General features: G+C 33.5%; 1 protein-coding gene across 3 annotated transcripts in view; it reads left to right on the top strand.

Annotated features, from left to right (window-relative positions):
- Positions 1 to 309: 309 nt before the first annotated feature.
- The window catches only part of LOC139690245 (D-ribitol-5-phosphate cytidylyltransferase-like), a 30548-nt gene continuing 11926 nt past the window's right edge, over positions 310 to 18931 (top strand). Inside the window, exons 1-6 of one of the 3 annotated variants that reach the window (XM_071587581.1) lie at positions 310 to 379; positions 467 to 526; positions 1198 to 1293; positions 10694 to 10898; positions 14897 to 15147; positions 18376 to 18526. In XM_071587581.1, the coding sequence (XP_071443682.1) occupies positions 1201 to 1293; positions 10694 to 10898; positions 14897 to 15147; positions 18376 to 18526 (700 nt within the window). In that variant the 5' untranslated portion in view covers positions 310 to 379; positions 467 to 526; positions 1198 to 1200. Of the gene's footprint in view, positions 380 to 466; positions 527 to 736; positions 778 to 1053; positions 1294 to 10693; positions 10899 to 14896; positions 15148 to 18375; positions 18527 to 18931 lie in introns of those variants that run through there. The other 2 variants (XM_071587580.1, XM_071587582.1) reach the window with 2 other exon arrangements.

Here is an 18931-nt window from a genome sequence, read left to right as displayed (position 1 = left end):
AATGATTGAAGGAACTACAGGTATCCACTGAAACGGTTTCCTTCTCAAATATCTAAGAGTATTAGCATGCACCAGTTGAAGTATTTTATTTAAGGCAACTCTGCAATTAATACAATTGCGATCGTCAATAAAAAAGCGCGAGTATGAGTTCGTAATTTAGTGTGGCACCTGCAACCTAAGAGAATTAAGCGACCTTAATTAAACATTTAGCATTGCTTCATGAAATTAGTGCAAAACTTATGCACCGTATGCGAAAGAATTTTTCAGAAGTCCCAAGAGCTTACTACGCTTTTCTCGAGTCATCACGATCAATAATTCCATCATACGCTTTCATTAAGGAGCAAGTAGTACCTACCATTCGTAACACTTCCCATATCACGTAAAATAAAAAAATTCAAAATGATTCGTTATAAGATTTAATTAAACTTCATACAAAAAAGAATTAATCCAGAAACTTTATTTCTAGCGAATGAATTTAGGCCGCATGAAATGTTGAAAAAAATCCTACTAAAATTCGTGGAAAGAGGTAAAAGAAGACTGGTTGAACATTTTTTAATACGTCGAGAATATATATAAAATTTTGGAAACAACTCTTTGTTTATTTAAAATACAAATGAATAGATTTTTATGCGCGTTTAAAAGTTAACAACAGACAGCCCCGCCATGAACCAACCCACTCATTTACAAATCCTCGAAAGCGTCGATATTTCGATAGATCGAAATCTCGATGTGTAGTGTGGTAACAGAAAATAGAGGCAAAGTATAAAATTATTGCAGGTAATAATATAATTGGCGTGAATTTGTGTAAATTCACATATCCTGATGAGATTCTTGATATGGTCTTGCTTGTGCATAATAATTTAAATGGGAATACCAGTCACCAACCTTGTATTTTAGAGGTGCCGAAGGCGGCAGATAAACACTTCACTTTTCATAAAATCAATGAACTTAGTTTGTGAAATCGAAACGAAATATTTATTCTGCCTACACATATAATGTTATATTCGGCGCCAATGAGTGGTAATAAATCATTAAGAGGCTTAAGACTGTTATTCTTATGTGATAAATGCAAGTGTGTTCACGTTTGAGGTTACTCTTTATGATCACAAGAACTGGATTGTGATGAAAAGTACTACGCCGTGGGAGTCAGTGACCAGTTAATAGAAGTTTTAATCAATCCTGTCTTCGTATTTTTAGAAAATGATCAACTTTGAGGTGGGTGTCATACTACCATCAGCAGGGTCAAGTGAGAGGCTGGACACAACTACACCAAAGCAATATTGTAAAATACTGGTAAGTTCATTCCTCTCTCATTTTTTATATATCATTTAAATTATATCGGCCTCCAAAATATTTTCTCGACCAAAAGAATACTTCTAGTTTTCTTTGTTGCCGTAGATAATGTTTTTTCATATTAATCTTGTCAGTGTTTGTTTACAAATGTCTTGTAGGTAGGTGCGAGGTCATCAATAAAATTGTGCAGTAATCATTTAACTAAGGAGGATGTGTAACTTTCCTAAACTTATGTTGTTGCCTTTCATTGCTGCTCTTTATTGTGTAAAGATTATTGTCATCATTTTTGTCGTTGAATAAAAGTATTTGGGCCTCTGTCTTGTTCAATGAAAAACATTCATATTTTTGAAAAAGGTGTATGGTAATTTTTGTTTTGCATTGTTAACAGAAATTTTCAAATAACTTTTTCACCCACAACTGACTCAGATTCAGCAATACAATAAAAAACTTGGTTCACAGTATAATTACATGCTGTTTTATGCATACATTGTTACAACTGCATTATTTTAATTCTATTCTCCGTTAAATACTTGTTAATTGCATCTGTGAACATGGTTTGAGTAAGATAATTTTGTTGGAACATTTTTGAAGTTGATTCACATGCATTTAAAATTTGTGAGTTTAGACAGCAAATTAAGTGTTTCCTATATTCATTATTTTTTACGTGGAAATCCAAATTTTATTAGGCTTCATTTACGTCTATTAAAAGGTTTAAAACTTGATGGTGGATGGCTCCAGATCTGTAATTTTCTTATTCTCTCTAGGGTTTGAATTACGTTTAAAAGAAATAATCTCTAACCAATGAAGTAAACATTTCCTTAGTGGTGCATGTTGATAAATATTATTTCACTATAAATGCATTTTCGTATTTTATTATATCTAAATCAGGAAGAGGTTTGGAATGATTACAATCAGGGTAAATAGTAATACTTTTTATTGGGTCCTCTATTTACATGTATATAAGATAGTATGCAAAAACAGCACATACACTACTTGAGGAGGATACAAATACAAACATAACAACTGCATTTATTCATCAGTGGAATGCAATTTACTGTGTACAATATATTTGTGTAGTTATGGTTAAAACTGCCGAGAGGTAGAAATTTAACTTATCCCGTGGTAGGCAATTAGAAAGTGTAACCCCAAAATAGGTTGGGTTTTTGCTAAAAAGGCTTAAATTATGAGCAACCACCCTTAAAGCTTTGGAGGCTGTGGTGTTGTATTCATGGACTTCACCATTTATTTCTATTCCAAATAGTCTACTTTGCTGACAAATAAAAGCAATTGCAAAAAAATGTATAGTCATAGAAAGTGAATATTCTGAAATATTTGGAGTGAGCCTGACAGCTATTTTTCTTGAGATGTTACCCAGAATCTTAATGGCCCATTTTCGGAGCCTGAAAAACTTAATGAAGTGTTTTGAATGACCCCAACCATAATTCCATATTTCAGCTGACTATGCATGTATGGATAATACACCTATGTGCAGTGGTGCTACTAGTGAGTGTGTTAACCCTTCTCAAGAGGTAGCATCTGAAAACCACTTTAGGAGATAGTTTGTCAATAAGGGTTTCTCAGGACTAAGACTTATGCTCATACAATCCCAAGAATTTGGTTTCAGAGGAGCAGCTTAAATTGAACCTTATTGATTTAAGAAGAGAAGTAGTAATTATTTTACTTTGGTGGGTGGGTAATTAAAAGTTCATGCACATTGCTACTACATGTTAATGTAATTTCAATATCTAGCAATTTATTTTTCAGTAAGCATGTCCAGTATTTCACATCATCGCCATTTCAACAATTTTCATGTTGAAATCAATGATGCGTATTTACAATATTGTCAAATTCCAAAGAAACTGCGGGAGATGCCGCAACAGTAACTTTTAACGGAGTCATCCACTGATGTGCATTTCAATGCAACAATTTCAGAGTGTAAAAATCATTCGCCTTGACTGGGATCCCAGTCAAGGCGAATGATTTTTACACTCTGAAATTGTTGCATTGAAATACAATATTGTCTTTAACGATTTCACTTCCCATCTTTGGCTGGGTTAATGGACTTAACTTGCCAAGTTTTCTCATGATTTACCTCAATCAACTAAACATGACTTTCTCAGTGTAAGTATTTTTAATGTAATTACTCTCCCTACATGATTACTTTAGTTGAAAATATTGTATGGGGCCTCTAATAACACTACTGCTTTACAAGCTAGTTACCTGCTGGTATCCACTTTTTACTAAACTATTATTCTCACAAGAGGAATTTTGAAAGAGTAATTAATGAATATGGATTGAGCAAACACAGGAATTACTTTTCCCTTGCCATTAGGGTCTTTCCGAGGAGGCCTTGATTTAAGTCATACTGATTCTTTAATGGCTGGGTTAATATTGAGGGCAGTGTGTTGACCCACTAGTGCAAAGGTTAGAGTCCTCGGGGCACCTTAGATATTGATGCTTCATATTTTAAAGCTATTAAATTTTGGAGAAAAAGTCACACTCCTGATTTCCCTACTGATAAAGACAACATTGTTGTAATTGATAGTTTTGATTAACATTAATCTAGAGATTTAATTGACCTAAGTTGCACAAATTGATGAAAAGATTTAAGTGCTGATAATTTGTTGAAGCTTTCAAAATTTCTTAAGTTAAGTCTAATTATTCAAGATAAATATTTTTATATGCAGAATATCTGATAATTTATTCACACAGGCTACAAATTAAGGTCATTTTCATGTTAGGTCCAAACATTATTTAGAGTTATTATTAACTCATCTGGGCAATTTTTTGTGGAATGCCTCCATATGAATAGTGTAGTGAAAGCCAAACTTTGTATTTTCCATCCTATTTTGTTGTCACGACTGTAGTTTCAATATCTTAGCATCTGTGTCAAGGGTAAAAACTTACAAAAAGTACCTCAGAGGTAGGCTTTAAAAAGTGAATGTGGAGGGGGATAAGTTTAGAGTGCAATGGTGGGGCAAGGCTTATGAGCACTATTGAAGGTTGGAGAGATTTGATGATTTGAATAACTAGGGAAGAGTGAGTCCTTCCCACTCTTCTTTCCATTGACTTTCACTCTTAGGAAACCTTACCTCCTTCTCTTAATTGCACCACACAATTTGGTCTAATTCAGCATTCCCTTGTTATTCCAGTCCCCAGCCTCCAATCATCAATACTAATCATTCCCCCCCCCCCCCCTCCCATACTCCTTCTGCCACCACTTTATGTAAAATCATCCACTTTTTAAAGGCTGTCTCTGAGGTACTTTTTGTAACTTGTTGCTCTTGACAATCATAATCTCTATACATCATGTGATTATGATGTAAAATAGATATTATCAATATTTTTAAAAACACAAAACAGAATACCATTATGCATATTTATGTACATTTTACTTGAATACAAAGCCATTTTTGTGAGTCTCAATTAATTAATTTATGTAATAGGAAGGCTTGGTTGATATAGTTTGGCTTTGAATATTGAAATACTGGTGCTATATGTGGTATATGTTGGTGCTGTAAACTGGATCTTGTCAAGAGATTATTCAAATTTTCTTTTGCATCACATAAGCTCATATAAATATATAGGATGTAAACTGTCACAATATCATTAGCAATCAATGTAGTGAAGTTTGCAGTGATTTCTGGAATCTGTATTGCCAATTATTCTGACAGCTTTCTTTTGTAGAAGTATAGATTTGACACCTAAGGGATTGCCCTATAGTGTCGTTCCATATGACAGATTGCAGTGGAAAAATTCATGGTATACTTGAACAAGTATTGCCATCATTAGCAGTGTTTATAATTTCCTAAATGGGAATATGAATTGAGATAATTTAACACACACATTGTTTACATGATCATCCCAGCTTATTTTGGGTGAAGGATGAAACCTGGTCATTTGGTAGGCTGCTTATTTTCCACTACCTTTTTGGACTAGTTGAAAACAACTGTTTGGTTTGTCTTTGTTTAGGAAAATATTATTGGCTGGTAACCATTTTTGGGATTGATCCAAGCGTAATATCTGATAGAGTCTTGGTCAAGTTTATATATTTATCCCAATGGATGAAAGTAGTGTAAGGTGGTATACTTCAATAATACCCAATTGACCATGAGAAGATGTAGCAGTGGTCTTGAGACTGAACCTTGTAGAATCCCATGGGGTGCAGCGCAAGCTTTTGATTGTGCTCCACCAACTCAACATATTGTTTTATATTCAACAAATAGGATTATATGAATTCATTCTAAGAGTTTATCACACCATAATATGCCAATGATTTGCATATTATTACATAAGATATGTAGTAAAATACTTTAGAGAGATCACATAATGTTAGATAAACATTCTCTTGATCTTCAAAATCAGTTTAAATTGCATCAAAAAAAACTTGGTAATTCCAAATATGAAGTAAACTTAAATGTGACTTAGGTTTCACTGCAATACACCTCAGTGAAACCTAGCCCACATTAAAGTCTATTTTATATGTGGCATTGCACAGTGTTATTTTGATGTTATTCATAATGAAGCAATGGCATAAAATTATGCCTGAAATGGTTCATTAAATTCAAAAGCAGTCATTATTTAATCAGTAACAAACTCTGCATTCATGTTTTGATTTACCAAATCAAAAACCTTAACAAGAAAAGGGAAAGTTATTGTTGGTTTTAAAATATTCATGGAGCTGTTCTTTAGTAATAGTGTCAAAGAGCTTAGGAATATGTGCAATAGATATTGGGCGATAGTTGGCTGGGTTGTTTCTAGCCTCCCTTTTAAAAACAGGTATTGCTCTATTTTGCTTTAAATGGTCTGGGAAAACATCCTCTATTAGGCACTCATTTGTGATTGTAGCTAATGGCTTAGCAATAAATGCTTGAAAAACTCGAAAAATTTTATTTGAGAAGCCATTTATGTCCCTACTATTTGAGCCTTTGAATTTACCATTGCTGCTAATGCCAATTATGCTTAGGCATTAAAACCATGGTCAGGGCAATAAAATAATCAGTGGAACAATCCAAATTTTGGTTTACATTATACCATTCACGGTGTATTTTATTCTTCTACTGTACCTAGTCCTAAGTAAGATTTAGATATTGAAGTAATAGGTGATGGGCATTCATTATAAATACGCACATTATATATAAGTTGTTATTGGGAAGGTATTACTTTGATCTTATTTTCAATCAAAAAGTAATCGATTAGAAATCTTTATATAAATCTGAATCCCTGCTCTATTTTAATTTGGACTTGTCATGAGGTATCTGTACCTTAATTTAGAATACTAATGTAGCCCAGAACAGCAAAAAATAAGTAGTTTTTGGGGTGTTCTTGGTTACTTTGAGAAATCCCCAAGAAAAAAATTCTAATTTTGTTTCCTGGGTTCAATTTGGAAAATTTCCAATTTTCTTTGTCAAATTGCATGGGTAAAAATTTTTTTAAAAGATCTGGGAAGAATGCCGCAGAAGAATTTTTTGCATTCTAAGACTGACAGGATGTACTGGCTAAACTGGATCTGTCAACTTGAAAGTCCTTTGTTTGAAATAAATTCCTTAATTTTTCCTAAAATACATGCTGTGCACAGCTTTTCAAGATATAGATAACTGTTAATTAACTATTTAGCATCAAAAAATTGACAAAACATACATTTGCAACTTTTTGACCCAAACAGGAAATTTTGTTGAAAGAACCTTGAATTTTATTGAAATGGAAATATGAAATATTAGATTGATTTTCAGTGGTGAGTAACCATGCCTATGTATCATTAGCTTTTTGAAACTCCTCTGCGAAATCATATACCAAAAGTCAATGCAAGAGTATTTGATAGCCAAGTCTTCTGTAGAGTATCTGGGTAAGCTGTGCACTATTTATAGTAATCGATTCTCGAAAGCTGCATGCTCTATCGTGAGCATTTGTATGGGAAGTGATTGTATTTGAAGTGCATGAAAGAAGTGGTAGCCACATTTGTTTCCTTCTGTCTCTCCGAGCCCAACTCCTGTGTTATAACACTATGGGAAGATTTCCATTATTAAGTTGATAGTAAATTTAAATAGAAGCCAATTTCCCTTCACATATTCATACACCAATGACAATGTGTCAAGCCATAAAATGCAAAGATAGCAATTTCCAGCGTTTATCAAAGAAATAGTGCATAGTTGAAAAATGATGGTGAAAAATTAAAGTCCTCCGTTTGTTCCCTTATACGTTAATGAATTGTGACTTCTGTTCGAGGTGGCTTTGGCAGATTCATAGAAAAACATTATTTTTTCCACAAAATGGAATAAAAAATAGTATCACTTACTTTAAAAAATCCTAAGACTTATTACATCATTTTAAAATAAATTCTAATTCATAGTTGTTCATATTATCAAAATTTGATCTTTCTTTGCGAAAATAAATCACTTAAAGCTCATAACTCAGCTTAAAGCTCATAACTTTGTATGGAATAGTCAGCTAAATACTTGATGGGTTTCTTTAAATGTTTCCTAAATGAGTTGTCATCCTAATGTTTTTTCTTCGTTCTCTGGATTTCTCTTTCTTTTCTTAACTGTTGTAATTGTAATGCTAAGCATGCCTCTTAGTTAAAAGCTTAGGTGAACTTACAAGTAGGTAATAAATAACTCAATAGTTGATTATGCTAACAAGTGAGGAATTGCAGTACCTAGAAAAGGAGTCTCTCAAAGAATGACAATAGAAATGTAGGTGTAAATAACAAGAATATATCAAATGTGCTTGAATTTTTTTTATTTAATCCCTTAAAGCCTTAAAGGCCCCTATCATTGCTCCCTTAATGCCTCATCCAATACTTCTAATTGAGGAAATAGACTTAAAAATTCTTCTGAATGAATTAGTGGTGGTTAATATGAATATCACAGTGGGTATATGAAAATTCGTAGTTTACAAAATTATTATCCTTTACCATCAAAATCATCTTAATTATTGTCACAAGATGTCTGCAGATTCAATTGTTCCCGGCTTAACTTTGTGGAAGTTCATGTTCATTAAATGAGGAATAGAATGTATATTTCCACTGTTCTTTATTTACGTACTACTAGTTTCAATGCTTAGGCATCATCATCAGGTACAAATTAATCAAGTCGTGGTCCATTTATATATCATTCATGAGGTAGAGGAGGGGTGGGTGAGAGAGGGAGAAGGAGGGAAAAAAAGGGAGGTTGCGATCGGCGTTGATGGGAAGGGGGAGAGGGGTTTTAAGCGTCAGGGAAGGTGATTGGTGGGTTTACAGTGAGGGGGGGGTGGTTTGATGGGTCTTTCTGTGAAGGAAAGGGGTAATTCCAGGATTGGGGACGTAGACAATATCTTTGCTATATGGACAGGCACTGGTAGAGAGAAATTTTATGAACAACCTAAATTCCCAATGCGAAAGTATCAGTTTCACTTATGAGAAAGAACAAAATAATGAATTTAATTTTCTTGATATCACAGTGTCGAGAAAGGGATGGGACTTTGAATTTGCAATTTTCCGGAAAAGTACCACCAAAGACCACATCATCCCCTTCAACTCCCACCATCACATTTGGTACAAGCTTTCCACTTTTTATTTCCTGCTAAACAGACTGTTGGCCATTCCTCTTTCCAAAAGTAATTTTTGTTCAAGAACTCAAAACGATTAAAGATTTAGCAAAAATGACGACAAAGGAAATTTAATTGAAAAAATACTGCAAAGAGAACATTCCTTTAAAGCATGCAATCTTTTCTTCAAACGAATTAATGTGGAGGAAATACGTTACAAATGGTGTAAACTCCCTTATTATGGATTGTTTTCACAAAAGATAGCCAACCTCTTTCCTAGGGAAAAATTTTGAAAAGCTTTTTACAATACGAATAACTTAAAATCATTCTTGAATACTACAAAAGAAAGTAGGAAAACAAAATAAAAGTGGCGTTTATGAGTTAACTTGTAGGGACTGTAGCGCTGGTATACATAGGCCAAACGGGAGATCATTAAAAACATGGGCAGAGGAACATAAATGCTGTTTTAGGAATTGTGACCTCAAGCAATCTCACTTCGCCAAGCATCTATGGGAAAAAATCATGGGAGTGATTTCAACCCGGAACTCTTTCACAAGATGGAAAAAGGAGTGAGGATGGACAAGTGGGAAGAGCTGGAAATTAGGAAGAATTTAAAAACGGGCACTGGTTAACGATTTATTGTTTGAATACCTCTCCCCAATCCTGAAAGTACCCCTTTCCTTCACAGAAAGACCCAACACCCCCCCCCCTTCACTGTGAACCCACCAATTACCTTTCCTGACGCTGAAAACCCCTCTCCCCCTTCCCATCAACGCTGATCGCTACCCCACTTTTTTCCCCTCCTTCTCCCCCTTCTCTCACTCACCCCTCCTCTCCCTCATGAATGATATATAAATGGACCGCAACTTGATTAATTTGTACCTGGTGATGACGCCTAAGCATTGAATTAGTTGTTCATAAATAAAGGACTGTGGAAATATACATTGTGTACTTCATTTAATGATCTCAGCAGTTGTGAAGCATTCTGAAGTTTCATTTTCATGGGCTAAAGATTCTTTATTTTCCATTATTCTTCGCATTCGTAACTGCCTGTAAAATTTGGTGTTGTTAAAATTAAATACCATATTCTAGTTTTTGTTCCTTTTTCAAATAACTTATATCATTAAAAAAGTTTTAATAACATGCTTGGACTATAGCAAGAAGTGGATGACCTGTATTATTACAGTTGGCATTCAACTTTGCTGAGGCTAGATCAAAATCATTGTTGATAATTGTCATGTTGAATGAGCAGTTCATGTGGAAATTGAAGATAGAAGACTTTTTAGAAGTCAGAAATAAAATCATGATTGGCATCCTGTTGATTATTCAATCAAGTTGAAGTGTTTTTTCTTGAAGGAATTGGAAAACCACTTAAAAATCTCTCACCTTTAGCAAATGGATCTACCTTTTCTCAGGTGGCTCTTCCTGTTTCTCAATCCACTGCTACAATTGAGAACCATTACTCACTCACTGAGTGAAGCCATAAGCTCTTCTAGTAACTTCCAAGGCTACAAGATGACCTGGAAGTCAAGGTTTCTTAGCTTTTGAATGGCCTTTACATTAGTCATAGATGAGAATATACTTTTCCTGAAAGTGTAGAGGTGACATTGATGAGTTTATTAATGATGAATACAGCCAATGTGTTTGCAGTCACCATAATTTGTTCACCCAAACTTACATGTACCACAATCAATGAATTATACAACTGTGTGCAGTTGATAATGGCTGCCTTCTTGGTGCTACCTGTGTGATTTACCTGTACACATACAGGTACACAGATGAGCTAAGTCCTATGTATTAGTAATGTAGAATTTCACTGTTTGTTTTTTGTTATATACTGAGAAATTATGTATGTCATTTTCTTATTTTTCAGGGTAAACCTCTCTTTCTATATGCCCTGGAGGAATTCGACAGGATACCTTGGGTGAAGAGTATGGTATTAGTTGCTGACAGTGTAGAGCGTGCCCGAGGTCTTCTTGATGAATGTGGTTCTGTGGGGCGAAAAGTTGCCGTTGTTCAGGGAGAAACATCCAGACATCGTTCTATCCGTGCAGGCCTGCTAGCTCTACAGAAAAGTGGTGAGTGAGAAAACCGGTTTATCAATGTGCTTCATCTTTTGCTTACTTTGGTAGCACATATGTTATCAATAGTGCTGTAATTAAATTAGTGTGGCAGTTGCCTCAGGTGCTGTGAAATGGAGGGCAAATCAATGTTCATTTGGTGTCATCAAATGATGTATTTTTAATTGGGTGTTAGATAACAAATTGAGTAGCTCTAGGCGTGATATGGTGGAAGTCGAACATAATGAATAACTGATTGTAGCACTTTTCCACATGATAAAATTTTTGTTTTACAACTGGGTTTTGATGTATTACATTCTGATGATGATGTAATACATTGAAACTTGGTCTTAAAATAAAAATGTTATCAAGTGGAAAAGTGCTACAATCAGTTATTCATTAGGGTGTCAGATAATTTACCTTGATTTATTTTAGCATTAAAAAGTCCAAATGATTTGAAAGAATTGATATTCTACAGAATTTTCTCAGAAAATGCATGCTTCAAACTTCATGAGTGAAAAAATAGCTAGTTTAGGCATAGAGTTAGAACAAACATTTCACTGTTATTGTAATTATTTTTAACTAATAATTTCATTATTTTTGAAATCATTAGATGGTATGCAATGCATTACCTACATTACAGGTTTCCCATATTTTCGGTCTTAAGCTGTCCATGGAAGTCTGATGCTAGTGAATAAGCATTAGAAAATATTAGAGTTAGTTATGTCTTTATTAAATGATAATGCATGCTTGCTATCTCATAGTTATTTTTCTCAATATTCCCATACATTTTTCGAGTACTTAAAGTAATTCTGTAATTTTCCTACCCTTTCCAGCATTATCTTATGTAGCTATGACAATTCCTATGACCAATTTAATTAATTTTTTATTAAAGCCAGCACGTTGTGTTTATGGATAATGTGAAAATGATATCCACGTATTAGTTCATAGAACCTAAAGCTCTGAAGACATTTGACCTCAGTTGATTAATGAATCAGATTGTCTAAATATTATGAAAAGGATTGTAGAGCACCTTTGGTTGTTTTGATATGATTTAGGTAGGTGGATGACATACTATTTAACAATTTCATGTCAGGAAATGTAGCATTAGTGATTTTCTGGACAAACTGAACTTATAACATGTAAACTCATGTAGCACTTATGATCTGAGATAAGGTATTCTTATCCAAGGGTGTTTTGCTTGTAAAACCTGGAAATGTACGAGAATTTCATATTCTGAGTAAAGTAACAGGTTGCTTCCAGGAATAACCATTCTGCATGACTAATTGGTTCAGTGAATTTTATCTTGCCCTCTATCACTCCAAGAAATCTATTTTATCCCATTTGTCTTATTTTCAACTCTATGGTGTAATTTTGAATGTTCATTACTTTCCAATCCATTGCATGCAATGCATTAACACATCTCCAAATATAAATTAGGACTGTGGATATTTATCCTACATCAATTTCAGGAAACCTTAGTATATTTCTTAGGCAATTTCAAATTTATACTTTATGTTTGGAAATTAACTGTGGAAAAATCAATTTAATACGCTGATATTCATGGTGTGTTAATGGCAAAGTAAAGCAGAAATGAATTGTGTTGGTAGTATTTTCCTTAGTGCATGTATATGAATAGAAAATGTGTGATCTAGTGGGTAGAGCATTAGGCTACTGACCAGAGAGCCCTCATTCAATACTGGGTGATGCCTCTGTGTACATCCATCCGAGCTGTGAATTTTTGACACCAGATATTTCTAGGAAATGGTATGAAACACAGGCAAAGGAGTTGACCAACTACTCTGGTGTGTGATTTCCTAATGTCATTGGGTTTATTGTAGATGAGCTCTACTCTCACCTATCAAAGCTACCATTAAGTAATTTGGTTAACGTGATAAGATTAACAAACACTATGAATATGACTGTGTAGAGTATTATTTTATTTCATTATTATTAATACCTCATCTGGTTTATTTTACAACTAGTTTTAGAAGTGTAGTATGAAAGAGTGTTAGTTTTTGAATGAGTGGAAATAGTAAATTGTTGAAGACAATACTTTTGACAATATTGTTGTTATAATATATTTATGTATTGCATATTTTCACTATAAAATATATTTGGCATTTGCCTTCCTAATTAAAGCTTAATATTTGTAAATATTGTCACAAAAGAAACAATTTGATACTTAAAACTTTACCTTGGTATTGTATCTGATATAGTGACTTCAAAAACAAAATTTTTTCCTTCGGTTGTTGTCAGTAGATGCTGGTGACTTGATGTGACTGGAACATGTTAAGCATGGTGATAGTTTGTTTTGAGGTGGGAATCAGTGTACATGTACTAAAGAAAATAAAATGCAGTAAATTAAGGAACCCAATGGCTTAAAGAATCCTGCTAGTACTTATTGGCATAAATTAGTTTTATTGACTATAAACCTGTGCGATAAAATGAGGCAAGATTTAAAATTTGACATTATTCAACTTTTCTAACACTTTGTCGTTCTCACTATTAGCATGATAATCAATAGCTTTTCAGTAGTATCACTTAACCGTCTTTAATTAGTCCTGATGAGACAAGTGTTTAAAGACTATATAAAGTTTGTGCCTTGCAATCACCCCTCCAAGACTTCAAATATTTCATAGGTTAGGCTAATATGAACTGTTAGCTGCTTGCCAAGTGTAGATTAATTCTGCAAAAAGTAGGCTAATTAACATGGTCTTCTCTAGTGGCTGGGAATTATCGTATTGTGCATGCTTCTTGATAGATTAAAATTTAGTTTTCTCATTATCCCTGTTCAATGGAGAATCTGGGATCTTATCCAAAAATTTTTTTTTGACTCTGAAGGAAACATTTACAGAGTCAATGAGGGTTGTTGTTTTTATCTGCTCTGTCAGCCATGCTCAGAAATCAATGTGAATGTATTTTTATTGGCATAACAGAATGATTACTGGAAGCAATATTTTCACAAATAGTTTCCAAGATGTGAGGTAGTTCAGTTGGAGGAATGCTGGGCTATTGTCTCAAGGCCCTGGGTTCAATGGGTGATATCTCTGGGCATCCTCAGTTTCGCCAAAGCTCTGATTTTTAGGTAACAGATCTTCCTGGGAAACCATGGGTGGCTCAAGGAAATGAACCTTGTCCTCCCTATCTTGTTGTGTAAATTTTACTTGCTGTTTGGATCAATATTAGGTGAGCTCTTCCCTGACCCTATCAAAATGAACCTTCAGGTTAATTTATCCCCAAAAGATAGAGTATAATGGTAAAAAATCAAGTTAGGATATCAATAGAAAGAATCTCAATCTTTTCTGGATATGTATTAGGTAAGGCATAAACTTAGAAGCCTAGGCATAAACCTAGAAGTCGCATTGTAGGTGCAATAAATATTATTACATAAATACACATTCTCTCAATTAATGACAAAAATTCACGTGAGAAAAACAAAAAGTGTCTGAAAGTTTAGGCAGGGCAAACTACTGGTAATGTTTCAGCGTCAGTTTTTTGGGCTTATATTAAAACTGTAGTTATGTTTAAAGCAATGCAAATGTGGGTTAGTCAAGGTTTCATTTGGATTTTTTAATTTTAAAATATCTATGTTTATTCTGATATAATTTATGCAATTGAGGTATTACAAAATATTCACTCTGATATGCTTTTAGTGAATAAAAGTGTTTCAAACCATTAGCTGATCCTGCTTTGACCGAGGTTAGTTGTTTTGAAATGTTGTTGATCTCAGGAGGAATCCAATTAGCAGATATTAATCCATTAGTGGGGCAAAAAGAATTGAGTCACTATTAACTGGAGCTAATTTTTTGCCTTTTACTTAATTTTATGTTGTGTAGATAAAAATAATAAAAGTTGAGACTATTCATTATTTTTATTTAATGTGACCATAAAATATAAGGCTGTTCTGAATATTTATAGTTCATAAATTAGAACTGTCACTAAGATTTTTGGAAGAAACTATTGTTCATTTGAAACTGTAGAAATAGTGAATAATTAAACACCACATGTTTCAGAACCAACTACAAGAGTTGTAGTGGTGCATGATGCTGTTCGACCAATGGTTCCAGCTGGTCTCCTAGAGCAGTTGGTATTAGCAGCAGAGCGATGTGGTGCTGCTGGAGCAACACGACCTCTTGTATCTACAATTGTTGCTTCCACCGGACCAGAGGGTCTTTTGGATCATTGCTTAGATCGATCCACTCATATATCTAGTGAGACACCCCAAGCATTCCGTTTAGACACATTATGTGCGGCTTATAGTAAGGTAAGAAACTTGATGTTATTTCCTTAAAACTAAAACCACATGAACTAAGCACATGTTGATAAAAGTTGTAAAACTAATGTTCCTACTTTCCCTTCTAATGAATAATGTTCAGATATCAGTCCAATAGAAAGCCAATAGTCCAATAGAAAAATGATGATAGTGTGATTTCACTAAATAGAAATGGAGTAAGTAGTTTATAGTAAGCAATTCTCAAAGATGTGGTGACAAAATTTAGTTGATGAAGTGTGTCTTGTGTGTTTTATCAGTGGTTTGATTACGTATTTTTCAAGTATACATGTTGTTGAATAACACTAACTACATGGATGATGAAAATGTTTCCATTTATTGAATTGGGATACATGAAAAGAAGTGGTGACCTATGTGTTGTCGTTGATTTGCATAGGAGTGAAAATAGTAGATTCTTCTGGGATCATTTTAAACCAATTTCCTCAAACAGCAGTCCATGGAGAGATTTTATAGATATACCACACCCAGATCAGAATGCTTCCAAAACAATACATTATCTTTAGCACAAACAGCACCACTAAAGCAGATAATTTCTCCTTAGTTAAATGCCGATATATATCTCTCATGCTTCCAATTTTCCATGTAAACACGTGAAGAGCCAAGCTTTGTGGAATATTTTGAAGAAGAAAAGAGATTATCTATTCGTTATTTTATCCATACTAAAAATCATCACCCTTATTTGTGCTGTTCAGTATTGGATAGTTGCAGTAATAAAAAATGTTTAATGAATGAATAACCCTAATATTAATTACAATGATTATTATAATAAGTAATTATTTGCCTACAACTTCTATTTATTGGAAAGTACCTAAAAGTGGCCATTTAACGTGTATAAATGGGAAAATAACTCAAAAACTGTTTAACAATATTTCTACGTATTTGTAATTTGTCAGTGTCCACGATTATGACATTTTTCAAATATACTCATGATCATTTGCGCACAAGTTTCCTGGTGTTATCCATTGTTGTTTCATAAATTATGGAATGCATAATTTATTTTTAGGTGCAGGAAACAATTTCTCTCCTATCCTTCTACCAATGCAAGTTATTGAATAAAGCACTTTCTTAGCAGCAGGACTACTAAATACTGCTAGTAACGCACGACAAAAAATATCAACAAAGTGGACCAATATGGCGAAAGGAGGGTACAATTTCGGTGACTTTGATAAAAATATTTCAGTTTATATAGCAGAGGATAATAGAAGTATCTTTGCAAAAAGTAAACCAGTGGAATGTTATGAAATTACGAATTGTAGCATGGGGAGAAATAACTAAAATATCATGCCATCAGCCGAATTTAATTTTTAATGTAGATTCAAATTTTTTATTGTTAGAAATGATCATATTACAACATAAGTAAGGACTCCTATAAGTTTTCTGTTTTACATCCTCCTTTATTTGTCCAATGTACTTGTCTCTTGATATTTTTTGTGGGATCTACTCTTCTATTATGTTTTTATCAATTGTGCCTCAAGGTATGTCCAGTCCATCCAATTCTCCTTGACTGTACAGTTCTCCATGTGGTCCTTTATTTTTTGCTCTTTTACATACTTCCTTGTTTCTCATTTGGTCTGTCCATTTAATCTTTAGAATTGATGTACATCCATTATTAATTGTACTCAAATTTTATTTAAGATTTCTTATTAAGGAGGTAGGCCAAGATTTGATTTGCCAAACACCTGAATTGTATGTGGTTGTTCATGATGGGAGAGCATTGTTTTTTCATGCATGGTTATCTAATTTAAAAATACAAAAACCAATTAAAGAAGAATTTCACTTGATCTAATGATTCATTTTCTGGAAGGTGGTGCATTTTAATGACAATACATTTGCTGCTACTGTTGTTATGTTACAGATATTATTTATTTCAAAAATGTCCTGGAAATTTTTTCTATATACCTGGAAGATTCAGGAAATTTAAAAATCCAAATTCTGTGGCAGTTTTCATTGGAATCCAAGATTTTAAAGGTCAATTCCTTTTGCTTATCACCCTGGGTGACTGCTTCACCAACATTCAAGTTGACATCTTCGGGTTCGCAGATACTTACTAGATTGTTCGTGAAACTCTCATACAGCAAAATGAATCGGTATGGAACAACCAAAAAATGTTGGAAGCCATCTTCATGCCACCTTGGTAGCATCTACAACACATGTGATATTTCTTAAAATTACCAAAGGCCCTATGGCAATACCCGCATTGCTCTAGAAGTAATCTTTGGTGTGAGAGAGTTTTCTGTCAAATAGTAACATTATGTATGCCCTAACCTTGTACTCTAAAAATTTAAATCTTTTCATTACCTTTTTCATTCTTCAATGTGCATCTGTCACTCAGTGAAAATCAATTTCTTCTTATCTGCAAAATTCAAGTTTCCTTAGAAACCTGAAATCCTCAATTAGTGTGAAGATTCCTACCTTCCATAAAATATTATTAAATGAAATCAGTTAGCATTCCCTAAGCCTTTTGGACAAATCAGTGAATAAAGCCCTTCAAATTATTGGTATATATGTATTTTGGGGCTCAGGAAGGTTTATTGACGATAGGGGTTTTTACTCTTTTTCTGACTTCAAAGTCTTAAACTGAACTGTGATTTCATTATTGCAGCTGTAGAAATAGGGATAAGGAATAATGTAAATATTTTGATAATCTGGGTTATCACATTATCTGATATTCCAATCTCAATAAGTTACCATGCTTAAATATAATCAGATGCACATTTTTCTTTTCTCATGCATATTGTATCAGAAAGTGCTTTCCTTTGGAGACAATGTTCATGTATTGCCTAGATATATAGTATGTAAATGAAACCACATGATAGCTATAGCTGAAACTTAAAGAGCATTGTAGTGAGAGATGAGACTTACTAAAAGCAAACCTTCTCCAATCCTATGAGCATCTCTTGGTTTTTCTGAGCGATTGTTGGACAACCCACATATTTATAAATAATCAGGTAAATTGTGTGACAAAACATGCTATTTGTATGTTTAATGTATTATCTTATGAAAAAGATAAAAATTAACTCATGGAAAGCATTACTAATAAAAGTTACTGTTTATCCAAAGGATTTTGATATTTTTTAGGTGAATAACTATTTGAGATTCTTGATTTGTTTGGAGCATTGCTTTATATCAATTTGTAATCTGAAATATATTTTGATTTTTTATCACATTAATTTGGATGCATGTTTTTCTTTTCTCTGATAGTGTACAGAGCATGATCTTGATCATGGCACAGAATGTCTGCAGTTAGCACTAGCATATGCTGGAGTTAGAGCACAGCTTATTGAAGGCCCACCAGATCTATGGAAGGTTACATATAAGCGTGATATTTATGCTGCTATTGGATGCCTCAGAGGTACGTGTGTTTTAGGTATTGCATTGGGTTCATATTTTACTCTTTTTTAGATTCAGAAGTCTCAGCTTCTAGTTTTCCTTTCCCTGTCTTTTTCTTCTCCTGCAAAGCTAACAAATCAAAGCCACTGACTCCCCAAACATTTAATGCAGATATAGATTCATGTTTATCTAAATGTTTGCATACTATGCTGGTATAGTAATGTTATCTTAAAGTAACTTTGTGTAAAAAATTGAATTTTTTATTTTGAAAATAATTTTAATAGGTAAATAATTAATTTTTTTGTTTAGATGACATTGCTTATTAAGAAATATTTAATGCAACATTATTTCCTCTTTTCTAGTGTTTTTTACAATTATGTATGTTATGTGTCTTAAGTTATTTGATAAATTTACTTTAGTGCAACCT

This window comes from Hetaerina americana, unplaced genomic scaffold, assembly GCF_022747635.1.
Source record: "Hetaerina americana unplaced genomic scaffold, ioHetAmer1.1.p SCAF_3, whole genome shotgun sequence".
NCBI classification, from domain to species: Eukaryota; Metazoa; Arthropoda; class Insecta; order Odonata; family Calopterygidae; genus Hetaerina; species Hetaerina americana.
The sequence above is the reverse complement of the archived record's forward strand: the minus strand, read 5'-3'. Positions and strand labels throughout refer to the sequence as shown.